Source organism: Pteropus alecto, unplaced genomic scaffold (assembly GCF_000325575.1).
Source record: "Pteropus alecto unplaced genomic scaffold, ASM32557v1 scaffold44, whole genome shotgun sequence".
NCBI classification, from domain to species: Eukaryota; Metazoa; Chordata; class Mammalia; order Chiroptera; family Pteropodidae; genus Pteropus; species Pteropus alecto.
The window spans coordinates 4,371,738-4,392,115 of NW_006436812.1; the positions used below are offsets into that span (position 1 = coordinate 4,371,738).

General features: G+C 43.8%; 2 protein-coding genes across 2 annotated transcripts in view; one reads left to right on the forward strand and one right to left on the reverse strand.

Moving 5' to 3' along the window:
• Positions 1-4,499: 4,499 nt before the first annotated feature.
• Positions 4,500-20,378, reverse strand: part of LOC102889410 — a 39,122-nt gene continuing 23,243 nt past the window's right edge. Inside the window, exons 8-12 of the mRNA XM_006913891.3 lie at positions 11,092-11,257; positions 10,809-11,050; positions 9,843-10,334; positions 8,693-8,918; positions 4,500-5,540 (exon numbers count right to left, since the gene is read on the reverse strand). Of these exons, the coding sequence (XP_006913953.2) occupies positions 4,939-5,540; positions 8,693-8,918; positions 9,843-10,334; positions 10,809-11,050; positions 11,092-11,257 (1,728 nt within the window). The 3' untranslated portion in view covers positions 4,500-4,938. The remainder of the gene's footprint in view (positions 5,541-8,692; positions 8,919-9,842; positions 10,335-10,808; positions 11,051-11,091; positions 11,258-20,378) is intronic.
• LOC102893504 (zinc finger and SCAN domain-containing protein 32) lies at positions 12,445-20,362 on the forward strand. Its single transcript, XM_025048297.1, is given in 8 exon segments — positions 12,445-13,079; positions 13,082-13,149; positions 13,151-13,226; positions 13,229-13,374; positions 15,687-15,852; positions 16,758-16,964; positions 17,829-17,923; positions 19,098-20,362. Coding segments are annotated over 6 exon segments (612 nt in total). The 5' UTR covers positions 12,445-13,015; the 3' UTR covers positions 16,850-16,964; positions 17,829-17,923; positions 19,098-20,362.

Here is a 20,378-nt window from a genome sequence, read left to right on the forward strand (position 1 = left end):
TCCACTGGGGCGTGATCCCAGGACCTTCTGCGTGTAAAGCAGACATGCTAACTGCTATACTATGGAACCACGTCCAGGCTCAGTTTTACTTGATGCATAATTTATCTTCCTTTTATATGACACTTCCCAGAAAACAAAACGCTTTCACGTAGATGTGTTCACTTCGCCAGTCATGTGTGGTTAGGCAAAAGAGAGCTTCCTATTTCCAGTGAAGGAAAAAGGCCTGGCAAATTTAAGTGACACATCCAGGCCTAGGAGCTAGAGAATGACAGAGCTGAGTACAAAGTCATCCCTTGGTCTTAGCTTAGTACAAAGTCCACTCCTCTGGTTTGTTTTCGGAGCTGCCTCCGATCTGACTAAGCCCAAGTCACCCCCCAGGAACAAGATAGGTTCTTGGGGTTCCTCTAGCTGGCTCTGCCCTTATTTGGTCCCGAATGAATTTCTAGATCCAGGGATGACATTTGGAGAACACTATTTAATCACTATTTTTTAATCACGGTTTTAATCACTATTCAGGAATTGTGACTGTATTGGTCACTTTTGTATTTTGGCAGGTGACAGCTACTTTAAAGAGGTGTATTACAATTGTGCAAAAAAGTATATTACTGTAGAATGGGAGAAAATATTTGCAAGTCATATATCTGATAAGGACTTGATTCCAAAATACATAAAGAACTCTTACAACTCAACAATAAAAAAGACAACCCAGTTTTAAAACAGCATAGTTTTAGAACATTCATATCTCCAAAGAAGATACACAAAGGGCCAGTAAGCACATGAAAAGATGCCCAACATCGTTAACCATCAGGGAAATGTAAATCAAAACCACAATGAGACACCACTTCATATCCACTAGCATGGCTGTAATCAAAAAGACAGATAATAACAAGTGTTGACAAGGATGTGGAGAAATGAGAACCCTCACACACTGGTGGAGATGTAGAATGGAACAGACCCGGTGGAAAATAGTCTGTCAGTTACTCACATGGTTAAACATAGTCAACATTTGACTCAGAACTTCCCTTCTAGGTATATACCCAAGAAAAATGAAAACATATGTTCACAGAAAAACTTGTACACGAATGCTCAAAGCAGCATTATTAGTAATAGCCAAAAGGTGGAAACAATCCAAATATTCATCAGCTGAGGAATGGATAAACAAAATGTGGTCTAGCCGTACAATAAAATATAAAGTACTGGTACATGCTATAACATGGACAGATCATAAAAGATATTGTGCTGAGTAAAAAAAGGGGGGCTCAAGCAGGCGCAGGGATGGGGATTGACTGCTAATGATGACAGGGTTTCCTTTAGGCTACTGAAAATGTTCTATTAGATTGCGGTGATGGTTGTAAAACTGCGTGAATATGCTGTTAATTATTGAACTGTATACTTTATATGGATGAATTTTATGGTATGTGAAATACATCTCAATATAGCTGTAAGAAGTAGCATTTTTGTTTTAGAAACATCTGGGGAAATTTTGACAGTTTATTGGATGGTATTTGGTAGTTATTAATTTTGTTGAGGGTGATGATGGTATCGTGAATGGGTTTTACCAGTCCTTATCTGCTATCACTGGAAAATGCTTTTTAGAGAAATCTGTGAGGTCCAGAAATCTCCACCTATGCACGGATGCTTCCCTTCTCCCTGTCTCCCTGGGGGTAATCAGAGGACCAAATTACCTGAGTAGCAGCCATCCCACCCCCTCGTGGGTAAGAAACAAGACAAACCCAGACAAGATGGTGGACCTTACAGATTGTTCCATGGGTGAGGGCTGCACACAGAGGAGAAAGATTATTTTCATATATGGGTTAGCTTATTAAAGTAGCAGGTCAGTGTTTTGTGCTGAGGCCCTCTGGTGGAACCACACATGGATGAGGGGATAGGGGTGGGGGCAACCCTACATCTGAAGAATTGAGTATAAACCTGCATATGTGGCTGAGTGCCCAGGGGTCTTCTTCCATGCCTCAGACCCACACGGGCACTCCTCACCTGGAGTTGAGCCTTATCTGTCAAAAGAAAACTGGGCTGGGGGAGGTGAGGCAGCATCACCTTTTGGGAATGAGTGATATTCAGAGTGGTTATCTTGTCATGTTTATTCAAGGTCCACAGTTGAACAGTTACCCAAAGACATTAAGATTCAGCAATTACTGATTTTGTAATCAGAAGAGGAAAAAATACATAGGTTCTTTAAACAAACCAAGCAAACAAAGCTCTTATTTAAGGAAGAGTTCCTGTCCCAACTCTTATAAATAAGTGGAAATCTATGTGTCTTTGCTTTTAGGAGGTCTTTAAGTTGATTCATATAGGTGTGGTGGGCTAAATCATGGCCCCCAAATGTGTCCAAATTCTAATCCCTGGAACCTGTGAATAACTCACGAGCAAAAGGGATTTTGAAGATATGATTAAGGATCTTGAGTTGGGGAGATTATTTTCGATTATCTAATATAATCCTAATGGTCCTTATAAGAGGGAGGCTGAAGGGTCAGAGCCAGAGGAGAAGGTGATGTGGTGACAGAGACTGGAGGGTTGTGATTTGAAGATGGAGAAAGGGGCCACAAGCCAAGGAATACAAGTAGCCACGAGAAGCTGAAAAAGCAAGGAAACAGATTCACCCCACTGAGAGCCTCCAGAAGGAACTACCCTTGCTTACACCTTGATTGTGGCTCAGTGAAACTGATTTCAGACTTCTGCCCTCCTGAACTATGAGATGTTTGTGTTGTTTCAAATCACTAAATTTGTGGTCATCTATTACAGCACTGATAAGAAGCTGATAATAGGATTAGGGATGTTATTAAGAAACAACAGTGAAATTGGTATGGAAAAAGGGGTGGGGTGAAGTAGGAACAGAATGAAAAACCAAGAGGCTCTGACCAGTGAGAGGAAGCAGACAGGAGTGAGGTAAGGTACAGACCTAAAAAGGAAGATAAACTCTTCTAACACCTAACATTGTTGGGAAGGGAACCATGGATTAGAGTCTACAGGGCCACCAAAAACGAGGAGGAAGGACATTGGGCTTCCATTAAGTCCATCTCTGCACTAAAGAGGCTTTGGCCAGGGTGACTGGATTCAATAGACTGTCACCAAGATCTTTGATTCAGGCAGAAATGGGGCCTGAGGGTAAAGTAAGGGCCCTCAGCTCTTCAATTACTGACACCTATTTCTTTTGGCTGGGTAGGGGCTAAATCCAAAAGCTAAAATGATGGAAAAACAAAGTTCTTGTCCTTAAAGAGCTTTTATTGTGTATGGTACCGTCCCTCGACTTTGGCACTGTTGACATTTTGGACCCGATGATTGTTGTGGAGACCATGCTGTGCACTGTAGGACATTTAGCTATATCCTTGTCTCCACCCACTAGAGGCCAGGAGCTACCCTCCCTTCCCCGGAGTCTTAAAAACCAGCAGTGTTTCCAAACATTACTAAATGTCCTTTGGGAGGCAAATTTATTCCCAGTTTGAGCACCACTGGTGTGTGGAATGGAGCAGAGAGTGACACACCACTAAGTCTAAACTGCCTAGAACTTGTCAGAAAAAGTTTTGCAGAGCAGGCAACTCTTGTGAGATGAGGAAGAAGGGAATGTGTGTTTGTGTGTGTGTGTGGGAGGGTTGGCAGGTACTAAGGGCAAAGGGACAGGTGTGTGCAAAGACCTCGAGGGCAGGGATACATGTGTGTGTACTTGTCCCTCTGCTGTAAAGAGGAATATGGTATTTTGGGGGGTGGGTGAGGAGGGGACAGCACAAGCCACAGGCTTGATGTGACTGGCAGTGAACTAAGAATATAGATGCTTTAGGAAGATGCTACCTACCCGTTTCCTGCTTGAGGTAGTGTACCCATCCACCAAGTTTTCTCTAAACCGAGAAGGGCTGGCTTGCCCAGAGTGACTAAGAATTGTATACTGATTGGGTTTTAATATCTACTTTGAGAGATGAAGGGATGGGATAGGATGCTCTCTCATGCCCAGTTTAAGGACCTTAAATTTTATATAAGTATATTTTGTCACTTTTAAAAGCTTTGCTGAGGTTTAAATTACATATACAATTAACCTAATCCAATGATTTTAGTAAACATATTGAAATAATCCAGTTTTAGAACATTTTTATCAGCTCAGTCATTTTGCTATTCTTAAAACTACTGGCCTAAGTGAGAAAGGAGTAGTAAGGATTCCCTCTGACATCTCCTTAGCAGTCTATACCAACTCCTTGCTTCTTCTTGTTGCTTTTCCCTACTGCTTAGATGGGCTTGCAGCAACTGTGTAGAATTTTTGCCTAAATCAAAAGTACTTTGATCGAAAAAGATCCCTCAGTGTGTGTGTGTGTGTGTGTGTGTGTGTGTACACGTGTTTATTTTGGTAAAAGTACTAATTACCTGGAAACTCTCTTCTCGTACAAACATGTTTGTACTTTCCCTTCAAGGGTTTTGTTTGTTTGTTATGAACAGCCAGGAATTATAGGAGGAATATTAGTGGGGTTATAGTCCAATGAACTTTTGCCTTGAAATTCTTGTGGATCACCCATCTTTATTAAAGAAGTGTGTGCATGATAAAGATTATCTGGTATAACAGCAGATGTATAACTATATATAGAATTTACCCTTGAGGATAAATAAAGCAGTGCAGGGAAGACTGAACATGGAGTGGGGGCACTTGCAGGATCATCCTGGTTCTCCCTCAGTAGTTATATCCCGCTGTCCAGCAGAGACCCCAGTTCTCTTTCACCCAATGCCCAGAACTGCCATTTCTTCACTTTGTCACCATGCACAGTCACGTCCCCAGCAGTTTCTCCTGGGACTCCTCACCAGTGAAATGTGCACCATCATTCCTCAGGGACCTCCTGCTTTCCTTGTAAGTCACAGACAGTCTTTGTGATTGACATGCAATTAAGGGGAAAGAGAAACACAAATACCTTCCTTCTGAACAGAAAGAACAAAGCCCTGCTTTCAGTCCCCATGGTGCAGTCTGTGATGCTGATGAAGGTTTGAGCTCTGGCGAAAGCTTTTCCCACACTGGCCACACTGGTATGGCTTCTCTCCAGTATGAATCCGCTGGTGAAGTTTCAGGGTTGACTGTCGCCCAAAGCAATTTCCACACTCTCCACATGTGTAGGGTCTTTCCCCTGTGTGGACTCGCTTGTGTCTTTTCAGTTCTGAATTCCATGTGAAGCTTTTCCCACAGTCATCACATTTGTAAGGTTTCTTCGCTGAGCATGTTGGTTGGTGACCAAGACGTTGCAAACGATTGCTTAGGCTTCTTTTACTTCCTTTGCTTTTCTTCAGCTCTCTTAGTGGGTGGCTTTTTAAAGGGCTGCTGATGTATTCCAGTTCCCTGCAATGTCTCTGGTATTGAGAGAATGGCTTTTGAGCATTTGGGGGGCTGACCTGCCTCCGTGACAACCGGGATTCACTTATATTAGCCCCTCTTGGTTCAGGACTCTGCAGACCACTTCCTTTGGATCTGCCAGCTGACATTGCACATGGCTTTGTTCCTTTAGTCCCCTCCTGTTGGGGATTTTCCTTGTTCTCACTTTTCATTCTGGGGGCCTCTATAATTAGAAAGAATATATTTCATTTTCTGGGCTTTGTGAAAGAATCTCAGCAAAAGAGTTATGAAATGCACTGCAAGCTTTCTCAAAGTATGGTCCTCCACTGGCAACTTGCATTAGACTCATTTGGGAGACTTGCCAAATAAGCAGGCTGCCCCAGCATAACCACGGATGCTGAGTCAGAATCTCTGGGGGGATAGGACCTGAAAATCTGCACAGCTAAGACTCCTGGAGTAATTCTGATTCATACTACAGTTAGGAACCAAGTTCTCCAACCTCCTCTTTCCTTCCTACCTTTAGGGAAAGGTTTTGGAAAGTAGAAATAAAGAAAAACAAACCCATAAGGTCTGAGTATTGACTAAGGAATGAAAATAAGGAAGAGAGCTGGAATTTCAACATTGCAAATATATCTCTCTCTTACACGGACGTTGAATGACCATCACCATTTCTTCAAATAATGGTAAGTCTAGTGAATGTGGCATTTTCTTTCCTTACAATGTTAACAGCATTTGTATTTGAAAACTGGAATATGGGTTAGATATGTATACTAATTACAGAAACTCCTCAACTTCTGACCACCAGGACTGAAGATCAGGATAGAAAAGAGCTGGAATGGCTTGTGAGCAAGTTGGAGGATCTAGAGCTGTGCTGTCCCATAAAATTCCTCCCAAATGGGCAATGTGTTTCTGTGTGTATGTGTGTGTGTATGTGTGTGTGTGCAGGTGTACATACCCTACTCAATATGGAAGCCACTAGCCACATATGGCTATTGAGTACTTGGAATGTGGCTAGTGTGACTGAGAAACTGAATTTTAAATTTTACTTATTTTAAATTAATTTAAATTCAGATTTAAATAAGCAGTCCATACAATTATGGTTATTGCTTTTCAACAAGGTTGTCAAGATAATTCAATGGGGAAAGAATAGTTGTTTCAATAAATGGTGCTGGGACAACTGAATTTCCACATGCAAAAGAATGAAGTTGTATCCCTACCAGTACATACAAAAATTAACTCAAAATGGATCAAAGACCTAAATGTAAGAGCTAAAACAATCTCTCTTTAACAAAACATAGCTGTACATCTTTTTAACTTCAAAGTAGGCAATGGTATTTTAGATGTCAAAAAAACACAAGCAAACAAAGAAAAAATAGGTAAACTGGATTTCATCAAAATTAAAAACATTTGTGCTTCAAAGAACACTATCAAGAAAGTAAAAAGACAAACCACAAGAGAAAATACTTGCAAATTATATATATGTGTCTAGTATCCAAAATATGTAAAGAACTGTTAAAACAACAAAAAGATAAACTCAATTTGAAAATGAGCAAAGGATCTGACTAGACATTTCTCCAAAGAATATATACAATTGGCGAATAAGCAAATGAAAAGATGCTCAACATTATTAGTCATTAGGGAGATAACGCGAACCTCCATGAGATACTTCACGCCTAATAGAATGGCTATAATCAAAAAGATCAACAATAACAAGTGTTAGCAAAGATGTAAAGAAATTGGAATCCTCATAGACTGTTGGTGGGAATGTAAAATGGCACAGTCACTTTGGAAAACAGTCTGGCATTTCCTCAAAAGGTTAAACATAGTTACTGTATGATCCAGAAATTCCACTCCATAGCCAAGAGAAACAAAAACATGTTCACAGAAAAACTTGTACGCAAATATTCATAGCAACATGATTCATAATAGCCAAAGGTGAAAACAACCCAAATGTCCACCAACTGATAAATAAACAAATGTCCACTAATAGAATATCATTTGGCCACTGAAAGGAATGATGTACTGACACACTCTACCACACGGATGAACCTTGAAAACATTATAAGTGAAAGAAGCCAGTCAAAAAGAGCATACATTGTATGATTCTGGACCATGAAATGTCCAGAATTGGCAAATCCAGAGACAAGAAGTAGACAGTGGCCGCCAGGGAGTAGAGAGGGAGGGATGGAGAGTGACTGCTAATAGATATGGATTTCTTTTTTAGGTCATGAAATATGCAGAAATTAGATAGTGGTGATAGTTGCACAGTGTGTGAATAAACTAAAAACCACTGAACTGTATGCTTTCAAAGAGTGAATTTTATAGTATGTGAATTATACTTCAATAAATAAATTAATTTTTTTTTTTTTACAGCAGAAAAGAAAAGCTTTATAGAAGGGAAAGTACACTTCCAGACGTGGAAGCAGGCCTGAGCAAGAGAAGCGTGGCTCAAAAGAATAAATTAAAATTTAAATAGTTACATGTGACTCATGGCAACTGTACTGGACAGTACAGCTCTGAAAGAAGGCACTGCTGGATCTTAGGGATGGGAAGCATGAGAATCTACCGTCTCAGGTATCAAACAAAAGGAGATACAGACTGCACAAACCCAGCTGCCTCTGCCAAGCCAGGAAAAAGGAGTGTGTGTGGTCCACTTTCTTCAGGACCACATAGGCAGGACCTCAGCCAGAGTCACAATGCTTTTCTATTGGATGGCTCAGTTCCTCTCCATTCCTGAGATCCAAGAATAACCAAACCAAAATGTTCCATTAACGTAGCAAATCTTAAGAATCAAGGCTCTCGTTTTGTAACTCTATTCTCTGACCTGCTGACTGTATCCTGTATTCACATTACCAAGACTAGCCAAAGTGTCACTGTCAGTCTTAGCAATCACAGGACTATGTAGAGCAGTCAGAAATTATACTGGCATTGTATCAGAGATAGATAGGGAAGGAAATACAAAAGTTTAAAGCATAGACAATGTCAGAGAAGGAAAAAGAGGCAGAAAATAATGAGTGGGGCTTTTCAGACCATTTTAAGCGATGAAATACAGCTATAGATTGCATGGATGTTCATCAGTGGTCATATTTGGATTCATCTTCACTATAGGAAGCTTGAACAGAATAAAAAAGAGGCACTAGAATAGTCTTGTTGTGCACTGGATTGTCAAATAATCATTAACAGAAAATAAAAACATACTTCTTATGTATTGTATCACTATCATTCTAATTAGTGCAATCTGTTAGAGAATAAAGATCTACTACTGCATATAAAATTAAAAAAACCAACACCTGGTCTATGGCTTTTCGGAACCATGAACAGTTTGATGGAGATGAAGGACTGATGAGAGGGAGAGAGGAGGCACATAGTGTTTACCTGTCCCAGGAAATTTGGAGGCTGGCTCCAGGAGGAGTGGAGATTTTTCCCAGTGATGGGGGCTCAGCTGGTCCTGAGGTCCTGCCTGAGAAGGCTCCTCCTCCAGACAGCTCTCCCTAGAATATCTCCTAGGAGTTTGCAGTTGAAAATCTGGCAGTTCCTGTTCTCCAAGCTGAGATCCAGTTTTTTCCAAGAGCACCTTCTGCCCTTGCATACAAACAGCCACCTAGGAACAAGACCCATGCATCAGAGTGCAGCTCAAGGACTGGCTGAGGGCAGATTGACCTCTCACTGCTCAGTAATGACCCGTTCACCCTGGGAATTCCTGATAACGGCCTGGAGGGCATCTTTGATAGAGACCGCTAAAATTCTCAATGGAAGCACAAGGAAGGACATGCAGAATGACCAAAATGAGGCTGCTTCAAATCAGCCAGTATTTCTTGAGTAGATGCCCCTAAAGCTTGGGCCTTTCTCAAGGCCTGGGGTCAAAGTCATAAGAGAATAGGCACAAACATCAGGGTCAGTCATGGCATTGGCTCAGCAGATTCTCATCCTATGTCCACCTGCCTCCCTACCTCTGCTGGAAACAGGCTCTGTAGGACTAGGAAGCACTATGGTAGCAGAGCTCTAAGAGGACTGCACTAACCCATTCCTTAACTGCTTCCATTCCCCAAAGCACATGGTTGTTTACTTCCTACCTGGGCCATGACTAAGCTGACTTGGGAGTGGGGGTTGGAAAGAATACTAGCCAATTGAGCTGTGACTTCCTGATCCAGAGGCAAGATGCAAGACACTTCACTGGAACAAGGTCCAATGAAGTTCACCCCAAATCAAACTCTTACCCAACAGGATAATACTGTCTGCTAAGAATCCCGATGGTTGGAAAACTTTAAGAGGAATGAATGGGGGGAGATTTGTCAGCAAAGATGCAAGAACCTTACTTGATTCTCTACTTCCTCACTGGAGTGCCACTAGTTGGGTTTTCTGAAAACCTGGTACAACTAGGGGTTGGGGGTGTTCTCAGAGGCCAGAAGACATGTTTGAAGTCACCTGGTTCATTTGTGGACTCTAACTAGGAAGGTATCCAGAGACCTAACACTATCCAGATGAAAAATAAATCCTGGGGACCACAAGAGAAGACCCTCCTTACCCACTGCTTTGGTCTTTTGGCTGCTCTGTGAAAATCTTCCACCAGAGTCACCATCTCCTTGCTGCTCATTGGACATCGATGCCTGACCCGACCCTGGATCTCCGGGGGCAGGATGTTCAGAAATTGCTCCAGCACTAGCAGCTCCAAAATCTGCTCCTTGGTGTGCACCTCGGGCTGCAGCCACTGACGGCAGAGCTGTCGGAGCCGGAAGAGTGCCTCTTGGGGTCCAGACACCTCCTGATAACAAAACCGTCTAAAGCTCTGGCGCGAGAGCTCAGGATCGGGACAGTCTTTTTGCAGAGCCGGCCCCCGTTTCTCTTCTAGCTTTGTTATGATGTGTCTCTCTTGCTTGGAGGAAGCCTGAATGTGGGACTGCGAGCTCAAAGTTATCTCCATCTTAGCCGCCATTTTGGGGCTCAGGAGACAGCTTCTCTCTCCTTGCAAACAGCTCAAGCCTGAGGGATCATGGCCCTGGAGAAGTCTTTCTGAATGCTAGAAAGATGCTAGAAACGGAGCTCCTCTGAGGATGTTGAGGAGGACAGGATGCAGACAGGGCCTTCTAATTAGCTAGCCTTGACACCAAACACATGAAGACAACACAGTCCCTGGGAGTGGGACGAATCTATCTTTCCACCAGTTTCTAGAACTGTCTTGCAAAGGAGAAAAGTCATACCGTCCTAAAAAGAAACTGGGAGAAATACTGCTTTTATTTCAGTGAGAAGAACACGAGGTCTCAGAAGAAATGTGCAATATAACCTAGGAGGCTGACAGGAATCCCTAGGAAAAGTTCAAGTTGTCAGACAGGTAGCCTGCACCAACTCTCCCGCATCCTGGTTAGGGCGACCCTCCAGCATCACGCCAGGAGCTCGAAGGTGAGCCCAGACAGGCCGCGGCGCACGTCGGGGGTTGGGAATTTGCAGAAGCCTCCTGTTTGCGAGCAATGTAGACGGAGGCACCGGGGCTCACTCCCGAAGATTCGCAGGCCCAGCCGCTCCGCGCACCGAAGGCGCCCGGCTCGGGCCCCGCGTACCAGCTGACCCTGGGCTTGGAGAAACTCGCGTACTCCCGTGCGCGGCTCAACTTCGTGGCGGGGTTAGAGCCCAGGCTGGCGCCTAGGATGCCAGCGTTGCTAAGAGCCCCGCACCCCACGCCCACCTGCAGCGGACTCACCTCTCTGGGGACCAGGGAACCGGAACCCAGGAGCCAGCCTGAGGGCGGGGCAGAAGCCTCTTTTCGCGGACACTCCCACTAGCGGCCAAGGGGCTACGCCACAGGAGAGTCCCCTCCTTCCCAGAAGGATTGCCTTCTCGAGGGCGAGCTCTCTCGTCTATTGACTGCTGGACCTGTCGACGTTGTCCGGGAACGGCGCTCCGTCGTCGTACTGCACCCTGGGAGTTGTAGTCCAGTAGTATGGCCTGTGAGCATGCGCAGAGGGAGTGCTAGCGCCTGGGTTCGTACCGCTGACTTCCGGCCCGGCGGTTGAGCAAGTCTAGGGAGTCCTCTGGTGAATGTTCTGCTTGTTCCTAGCCGGGGGCTGGCGGCTGGGCCCTGTGCCAGCCTGGGGGCCTCTTGCCGCCAGGAGTCTTTTCGGGGCTATCTGGCCAGGCCCAGACCTCCTTCGCACGCTCCACGGTCACCTTTCTGCGCCCCGCTGCCCTCGGCCCACACAAGTCGGCCAGGCCGAGTTCCGATCTCTGTGCCGGAGCCAGGACTCCCTCTGACTTTGGATCCTGTTCATCTCATCCCTGTATCGCTGAAGCAGGAACCTGCGGATGTTGTCCTACGCCACTTCAGCCACAGTATCTAACTTTAGCACCGAGTAGTGCTCTAGGAGTACCCAGTGCATCCTTGCCGAGTGAAAATGAATCAGTCCAGCCCCCATTTTCATCCTACTGTCCGCTGAGTGGATCATCGCCAGATGGAAACACGTTTTTGAGATACCAGAATTTTAAAATTATGAATGGGATGTCAGGAGTCAAGAGGAGTGCCGGCTCCGCTTTCTGCGTGAAACTAGGATATCATTTATTATTTTTCAGATAAAGTGCGGGATGTACGAAAATGTGTAAGGCAAGGGGTACAGGTTCTCGACCTGGCCTTGCTGCTGAGAAGTTATGCTATGTGATGCACCTTTTTTTTGTTAAAACAAAAACAGTTAACAATGCCTTTGATTCTTCTATCTTTCGTCCCTCCTGCCGCATTGACATGTAAAGAGAATATAAATGAAGGCAGTTCAAGTTGTTTGAAAAAAAAGCCAACCTGAATCCATTTTTTAAGTAAATATCTTACTCCTATAAATAGGCTCACCCCTTTGGTGGAGAAGTGGAATGTTGAATGGGACCTAATTGCAAATAGCTTCAGCCTTACATCCTCCCAATTTAGCAATTCCCAGAAAATTTGGAACTTCTCCCATCCCATCTGTATGTAAAAACTCACAAAACGTTGACAAGCCTACCCTTTCTCAGATGGGGTAGAGAGAAGGGTACTGTAATGAATAGCCCCACCAGAGCCAAAGGAATAGAGAGGAGCCCTTTTAAAAAGGAAGAAGATGCTGCTATTGGAAGTGGGGAAAGAATGCTGGGGGGGTGAGGGGTGGGGAGGATGTAGCATACAGAAGACCAGAATAATCATTTATCAATCACAATGTGTGTGTGGTGGTGGTGGTAAGGACGAGGATGTCGTAGTGATGAAGAAGGTTAATCAATAGGCACTCACAACTGGCCTGGGTCCAGGCTCCTTAACCATAAGAGAGGGCAGAGACAAGACTCAGTCATGTGGGGACTATGAGGAAGAACAGCTGGACTACACTGTGAAAAGTAGTTTGGAGAATTCATTAGCAGACAGAAATCTGGCTGGGGAGAAAAATATATTTATATTTCTAGTGCTTTGGATCCTTAGCTTGGATTGTGGAGGGAATAAAGGAAAAGGATAGAAATAAATCACAAGAAGCAGAGAGAAGGAATGTGAGACAGTTTTATGCTGTCTTTTCCATTCTTCCTTCAAAGTTGAGCCTTTTTCAACCATGAGTCTGCATATTTATGTTACTCTAATGACTAATTCCAGAAAGACACTGCTTTCACTGGTATCCAGGAGAAACTACTCCTAGTGACAGGTAAAGATATGGAATCTGACCTCCAGGGTAGAAGTGGCAACCAGTGAGCTAGTTTGTCAAGCAAATGATGGCTGCAACAAGGAGTCCCCAGTCATAGCCATCTCCAAGCAAGGGCTCTACACATGGACAGCCCTCCATAGCAACAGCCCTGATTACAAAGCTTTCCGACAGTGCTTCAGGCAGTTCTGCTACCAGGAAGGTAGCTGGCCCCCATGAAGCTTTTAGCTTACTCTGGGAACTCTGTTGTCAGTGGCTAAAGCCTAAGACACACTCAAAAAGCAAATTCTGGAGCTGCTGGTTTTGGAGCAGTTTCTCACTATCTTGCCAGAGGAGATCCAGACCTGGATGAGGAAGCAGCATCCAGAAAATGGTGATGAAGCTGTGGTTCTGGTTGAGGATGTACAGAGAGTACCTGAGCAACAGGTGAGAAAGGGAAGACAGAACCTTGTGGTTTTGGTTATCAAGAAGTTGGGGTGAGGAGCACAGGAATCCAGTTGCTGGAGAGGCTCTTAGTTGAGAAATGCCCATTAGCCCTCTGCCACCCACCAGAAAGTATTAGCTATCTTGACTTGGTCCTGTGCCTTTAGTCTATGGGAAGAATTTAACATTTACTGAAATAACTTAGACATTCAATGAATATTTAGAGTCCGTAATTAAAGTGCTAGAAACACTCAGAAAAGTTACTTAAAACAAGGTCAGGGAAAGGACAACTATCCTTCACTTGAGAGGTAAGGGAAGTTAGAGATGAATTAAAATCTAATCTCTCTTGCTAAAAGGTTCCTGGAGGGCAGAGTGCCATGGGTGGTACACTAAGGTACAGAGTGCTGGTCCTTGCTGCCTGGATTAGCTGGTCAGTTAGAGACAGTGATGAGAATTACAAAATATCCTCTTGGGAGATATGGATCAGGTCTGAGATCTGATCAGTGTAACTGTCATATATTTTGGGAGAAGGGAAGTGTGAAAGGCTCAGGAGAAGGAAAAATAACATGAGGGCTTTGATTGCAGGAGGTTTGTTAGAAGGAAGACAGCTAAAATCCAAAACAGAAGTCTAGGAGAAGCATAGAGTAACAGAGGAGTATCGATCAGAGGAATGCTGTAGCCTGAGTACGTCTGTGGTCTGAGCTGAAGCAGCTTTCTGGGTGCCGAGTCTGCATGGCTGGAATAGGGGGTGCTTGTGTTTCACAGTGAGGAGGGCAGGATATACACGTGGCTGTGGCAGGGAGAGAGGTGAAGGGGGATGCAGATGAAATTTTGTAGGACCGAGTAGTTTTGACATAATTTGGAGAGAGAAGAGCAGTGTAGTGGCGATGTGTTAGATTAGGAATTAAGGAAATTAGTTTAAAATCCATGAGATTGGGACTATTAATAACTAAAATAGAGAAGGGCAGGTAGGAGCACATGTATGAAGTTAGAATTTGATAAGAACTAAATGGACTGGGAAACCCTATATGCTAGTAGTCATCTTGGCCTCAGTTCCCCTTGTTGATGATCTCTAGAATGAAAATAGGATAGGAATGTAAAGGTTAAAACAGCTATTTGAAACCAATCATGAAAGTGAAGGAGGGAGAAAGAAGTGGAGGTAAGAAGAGGTAACAGGTTGATACCGTTTCTCAGGACTCAGTTGCCTCTCAGTACCTCTCCTCAAGCATTTAAGGACAAGGTACAAGCTTGGGATTTAAAGAAGGAAGATGGCTCTGAAAGAAAAAAGATTTTAAGTGCCTATAATATGCCAGATATCAGGGATTTTACAGTGAACAAGACAGGCATGGTCCATGGCCTACTGGATCATGCATTCCACGGGGGAACAAATAATAAGCAAATGAATAAAGATAGTTTCAGATAGGTGCTCTGAAGGAATGAGCAAGGTGATCTGATAGAGATGACTGGGGGGAGACAGGTAGTGGGGTAAGCCTTCTGAGGGAACATTTGAGCTGTGAGGGGGCAGGAGCTGTGCCAAGAGCTGAGAGGACAGCAATCCAGGCAGAGGGCACAGCACACTCAAGAGCTTTAGTTGGGAGAGGACTTGCATGTTTGAGAAAGAGGGCAGTGTTTGTGGCTAGAGCTTCAGAATCAAGGAGAAGAGTGATGTGAGAGGTGGTGAGAGAAAGGCAGTAGCCTCATCATGTAGAGCCTTTCAGGCTGCGAAAAGGAGTCTGGATTATAGTCTACGTGCAGTGAGAAGCCAGTGAAGAGTGTTAACAGGGACGGTTATCTTACATTTTTAAAAAATCTACTGGATTCCGTGGAGAGAGAATGGATTAGAGGGTCCAGCAGCAGAGAGGATGCAGGGCAGCCGGTTAAAGAGGTGATGACGGTTGCTCAGTTCAGACAGTATAGTGTCCTGGAACAGGCTAGAGAACAGAGATGGAATGAGGACCAATGCAAGAGACATTCTGAAGGTGAAACTGCACTTGGTGATACACAGATTTGGTGGGAGAGGAAATGGCAGTTATGCAGAAATCACAGGAGCTTTCTAAATTGGAAGCTGATGTTCTCACTTCTAACAAATGTATATCACTTTTAGCACTTCTGATGTGTCAGCCTCTGCTAGGTGCTTTCATATAGGTGATCTTATCACTCAAGACCAAGTGATTGTGACTAAATTCTATTCATTTTCACTTTTTTAACAGTAGCTCTGAGAATATTTCTCTTCTGCTGCCCTGTGTCTCACATCCTCTTCTAATGCCACTCTAAGGGATTGTAAAGTCCAGTTTATGACTAATACTCCATCTCAGGTCCTGGATTCTGGAAAGGACTTGAAAGTGCTCCTCGAGGAGACAGCCCCTTTGGGAGCAACTAGAGAATCACTGAGATCCCACCTGAAACAGGAAGTTTATCCAGAGGAACATACTTTGAAGGGGTCACGGAGCTCACAGCAAAGACCACGGGAACAGTCTAAAGGTAAGTAGAAGCCTCCGCCTTCACCTGAGGAGGAGGAGAAATAATTATCGATGGGAAATACAGGTCTGAGCTTGAGTTGGCTCCTGGGTTCCAGAATAAAGGCCTTTGAATTATATCCACAAAATAAGATTTCAAATTAGTTGATGTTAATAGCATATAAATAGGGTGGACATGCTGTATGTGTTAGCCAAATTCTCTTTTATTACAATCTAATTCTGTTACTTCTGAATAAGTTCTATTAAGGTGGACATGTTTACCCTCACCTCTGCATAGCCATTCTTCATGTATTTGAAGACATTAAAATCCCTGCTCCATCCAGTTTAATCTCTTCTAGAATGCATCTCTCCTATTATTTTTGCCCTTCTTCCAAAGCTCTATTGTTTTTACTTGTCTCAAATTTTTTAGACGCAAATTTTATTTTAAAAAAATATTTTAATTTAGGTGAAATTCACATAACATAAAATTAGCCACTTTCAAGTGAACAATTCAGTGATATTTGGTACATTAAAAATGTTGCACAATCACCACCTCTATCTTGTTCCAAAATATTTCATCTCCCAAAGGAAACCTTGTACCCACTGAGGAGTTGTTCCTTGTTCTCTATGGATTTGCTTAGTCTGGACATTTCATAGCATTGGAATCCTACAATCTGTGACCTCTTGTGCCTGGCCTCTTTCATTTAGCATGTATCACTACTTCATTCCTTTTTCATGGCTGAGTAATATTCCATTGCATTGACAGACCAAGGCTCTATCTTTATAAGTCTCTGTGAAGCACTTTGGCTCCATACATTTCTAGATAGCCGAAAGGCCAGTGTTGCCTTTTCTGCTTAATTGAAAGCTGCCATTATAATTTGCTAAATAAATAAATAAATTTATTTATTTGTTTGCTTGTTTATTTTACAGCAGAAAAGAAAAGCTTTATTAGAAAGGGAAAGTACACTTCCAGATGTGAAAGTGGGCCTGGGCAAGAGAAGCATGGTTCAAAAGGCCACTAAATAAATTTTAAAAGCTAACTCATCTTTAAATAACTCAAATCCTGGAGGAAAAGATGGTGTCTTCATGCTGTTTATATTGGCAAGCTTCTGCTGATGGAATGGAAAATCCTAAGAGGTTTATTTGCTTTTGTATTTTTTAAGGAATATAAATATTCTGTCAATATCTTTTTAAACTTTGTCACTTAGCATTTACTTCCTTTTAATCTCTGGGAACATCTGTACCCTCTCTGGTATGTGATTTCTGAGGCTCTGGGGTCTGTGAGTGTAGGTGGGCAGGACTTCTTGTGTTCCAGGTCTGCTCCTTTCATTCACTGTGCCTGCATGCTGCTCAGATCCCAAGTGTTTTAACCTTCCCAGGGTCACAGACCTCTGAATGTCCTCTGAAGATCCATTAATAGGTCATCAAAATGAACCATCCCTTTGTAGATTTCTTGAAGATGGGGGTCTGGAAAACAATACAGCCATTCTATCTTGGTCTGAAACAATTTTTGAGTTACTGTGGTGTTTTGTTTTGTTTTGTTTATTCTTACAGTGCCTGACTGTGGTGTTTTTAAGAGTACTTGGTTATCTCTGGATGGCAGGGTTATGTGAGATTCCTGCCTACCATTAGTCTCTCAAAATTATTCTTTTTATAATGTCCACATATTTCTTAAGAATGAAAAAAAAAACTTAAAAAAAAAAACTATTATGCCAAGAAACATCTGGAACTTCTGCATACACAGAGAAGCCATCGGCTGTGGCAGTCGTCCTCAAATTTGAGTATACCTCAGATTTATCTGGGGGCCTATTAAAACAGATTCCTAGGCATCACTCCCTGAGTTTCTGATTCAGTAGATCTGAGGTAGGGCCCGGGAATATGTATTGTGATAGGTTTCCAGGTACTGCTGATGCTGCTTGCCCAGGGACCCTACTCAGAACTTCTGCTCTGTGTGTCTGTTATGTGGAAGCTGCCCTCTAACAGAGGCTATTTCTCCCCCAGACTGGTTTCCTCCAGAGGTTGCCAGGAACTGTCCCTTGAAGAGACGTCTTCAAGACCAGGAGACAGGTGTTGTGCTCTGGACTGCTGAGATCCAGGTGGAGCTGTGGTTGATATCTTTTGTTTCTTGAAGTTCCCATTTCACCTCGCAATCATTCTCACTCTAAAACTCATTCTTTCCCAGAGATGCCAGAAAGACTTTTATGTGGTTTAGTACACTTATCTTGGGTTATTTTCTCATTCTCTCCACTCTGACATCATCATATGGCTGTTTATCCAAACCTATCTTTCCCCTGGGGGCCTGATCTCCTTTGCCTTGCTTTGTCCCTGACCTGATGACTGTAGTCCTGTCTCTGCCCTACCCCAAGCTAGAATGGTCCTATTTTATCAGTAGCAGCAGACCCCAGTGTTATTACAGGGGCCAGTCACGTTTGAAGACAGAGCGTATCCCTCTATCAGGAAGGATGCACACACCTTGGACTTGCAGAGGGCCCAGTTCAGGGGTGTTACACAGAAGAATAACAGAAACATCTCACTAAGTAAGGATCTGTATTCTCTCTAGTTCCAGAGTGGATGTGTTCAGTTGTTCAAGGAGAGAGAGTCCAAAAGAACCTAGAAGGAAAGAGACAGATAGATGCACTGGGGACCCTGTTAGGTAGAGGGAAAGAAGGAAATAAACAGGAAAATACTGAGTGTAAGCGAGACAAAGAGAAACAGAGAAAGAAAGACCGAGACAGAGACACAGAGAAAGGAAGTCATAGAGAGGGACACAGAGACTGAAAGAAAAGGAAAGCAAGGGAGTCAGAGGATTCACGATAAGTATGGACAGTATGTGTGACAATGAGCAAGAATAAGGGAGGGGGTGGGAGACTGAAAGAAGTAGGAACAAAGAGAGTGGAGAGGGCAAGAGGGGGAAGGGAAACAGAGACAACAAGAAAAACAGAGCAGGAAACAGCAAACGGTGAGGCATAGACCGTGTGATGAACAGGTGAGAAATGAATGGACATGTGTTCACAGACAGCTGTGATGTCCTGAGTGACAGAGATTAAAAACCAACACAACCTAACTGTGACAGTCCACGTCTATGCCTAGGCCCTGCAGAAGCTCCAAGAGCCCTTTTTCAGTCTCAGTACAGATCTTTTCCCTTTCTCATATCAGTTCGTCCCTCTCTGGGCTACTCCTCCTCAGAGAAGCCTTCCTGACCATCAGATTCAGAGACAAGTTCTCTGCAGTAGGCTTTGTCCTTGATATCTCCTCCCTGCTTCTTCACAGGCAGGGTTTCCCGTTCATGGTCCGAATGTCATCTCTGGGCTGGATCAGAGAAAACACACAGGACCCCAGATATTCACTCCTGCAGAGTGAAGAAAAGTTCTGAGATTTCTACAAGTGAGACTGCAGTGGAAGTCCATGAGACACCAGCAACAGGAGAAGGAAAAAAATCAAGGGTGACACAAAACAGCTGGAATTGGCAGACAGGAAAATAGCAGGCACGCCCTTGGTTGCTGATGAAATCAGAACTTTCCTGTCTGTTCTCAGTGAGCCTTGGTTTTATAAAAAACTCCAAGTGCATAGCAAAGCAGCCAGCTATACAGGGAAGTTACCAAACTCTTGTGTGAACATTTCCACTGGGCTCTGGAGCAGTGTCAAACCAAGCGGAGAAGCTCTGGGCCAGTTGCTGTCAAGGAAGAGGAAGTCTCGGCCCTGTGCCTTGCAGGAGATGAAAGCTCTGCTGGCCTCACAGGGGTCCTCCAGTTCTAGGACCTTGGCAGACAGGACAGTTGAGGCCAAAGGGCCAAGCCAAGGCCCATGGAAACAGAAATAAGTGGGGAATGAGGACACATTGGAGGACTCAGACAGCTACAAATCCAAAGCAAGCAGCCAGTCCAGGAAACTTGGAGCCACCCTGGCACCTACAGCCTACTCCAGAGCCACTTGGGTAAGGACCTTTCTGCACAACTGTCCTGGTCCTGATCACCTATAAGCAAACTGCTCTCCCAAACTGGGGCTTGTCTTCCCACTATAAACTGAAGATGGATCCTGGTCCCTCACTTTTGGGGGTATGCTGGGATAAAAGCTATAGTGGGTACCCAATGTAAAGCCACTCATTTGGCCATGTGCAGGTTACATATAGGGAAAAGTAGCACCTGAACCCTTATATTGTCTGATAACCCAAGGGAGTTGTGAAATTGGAAAGCCAAAGTCAGGTACCTTTCTTGCACCAAAGTAGTGAATTGTTGGAGTAGGTGTTATATCGAGATTTTGCCAATAGAACATAAAAGAATGAAGGTGATATTGCCCAGAGGAATGAGTATTCTCTGTGGAAGGTGGATGATATCCTAGCAGGTACCACTGTGTGAATTCAAAGCTTGTCCTATTAGTCTGGGAATCAGGTTCCATTGCAGCTGGTAATGGAGCAGAATAAGAGTAATCAGGAGTTCAGGACCAGAGGATGCGTTGCATCTTTCGTGTGAGTTGTCAGGGTAGTCCTTATTGAGAAAATGGCATTTGATCAAAGACTCGAAGGAGAAGGAATGAGCCGTGTGGCTCTCTGGG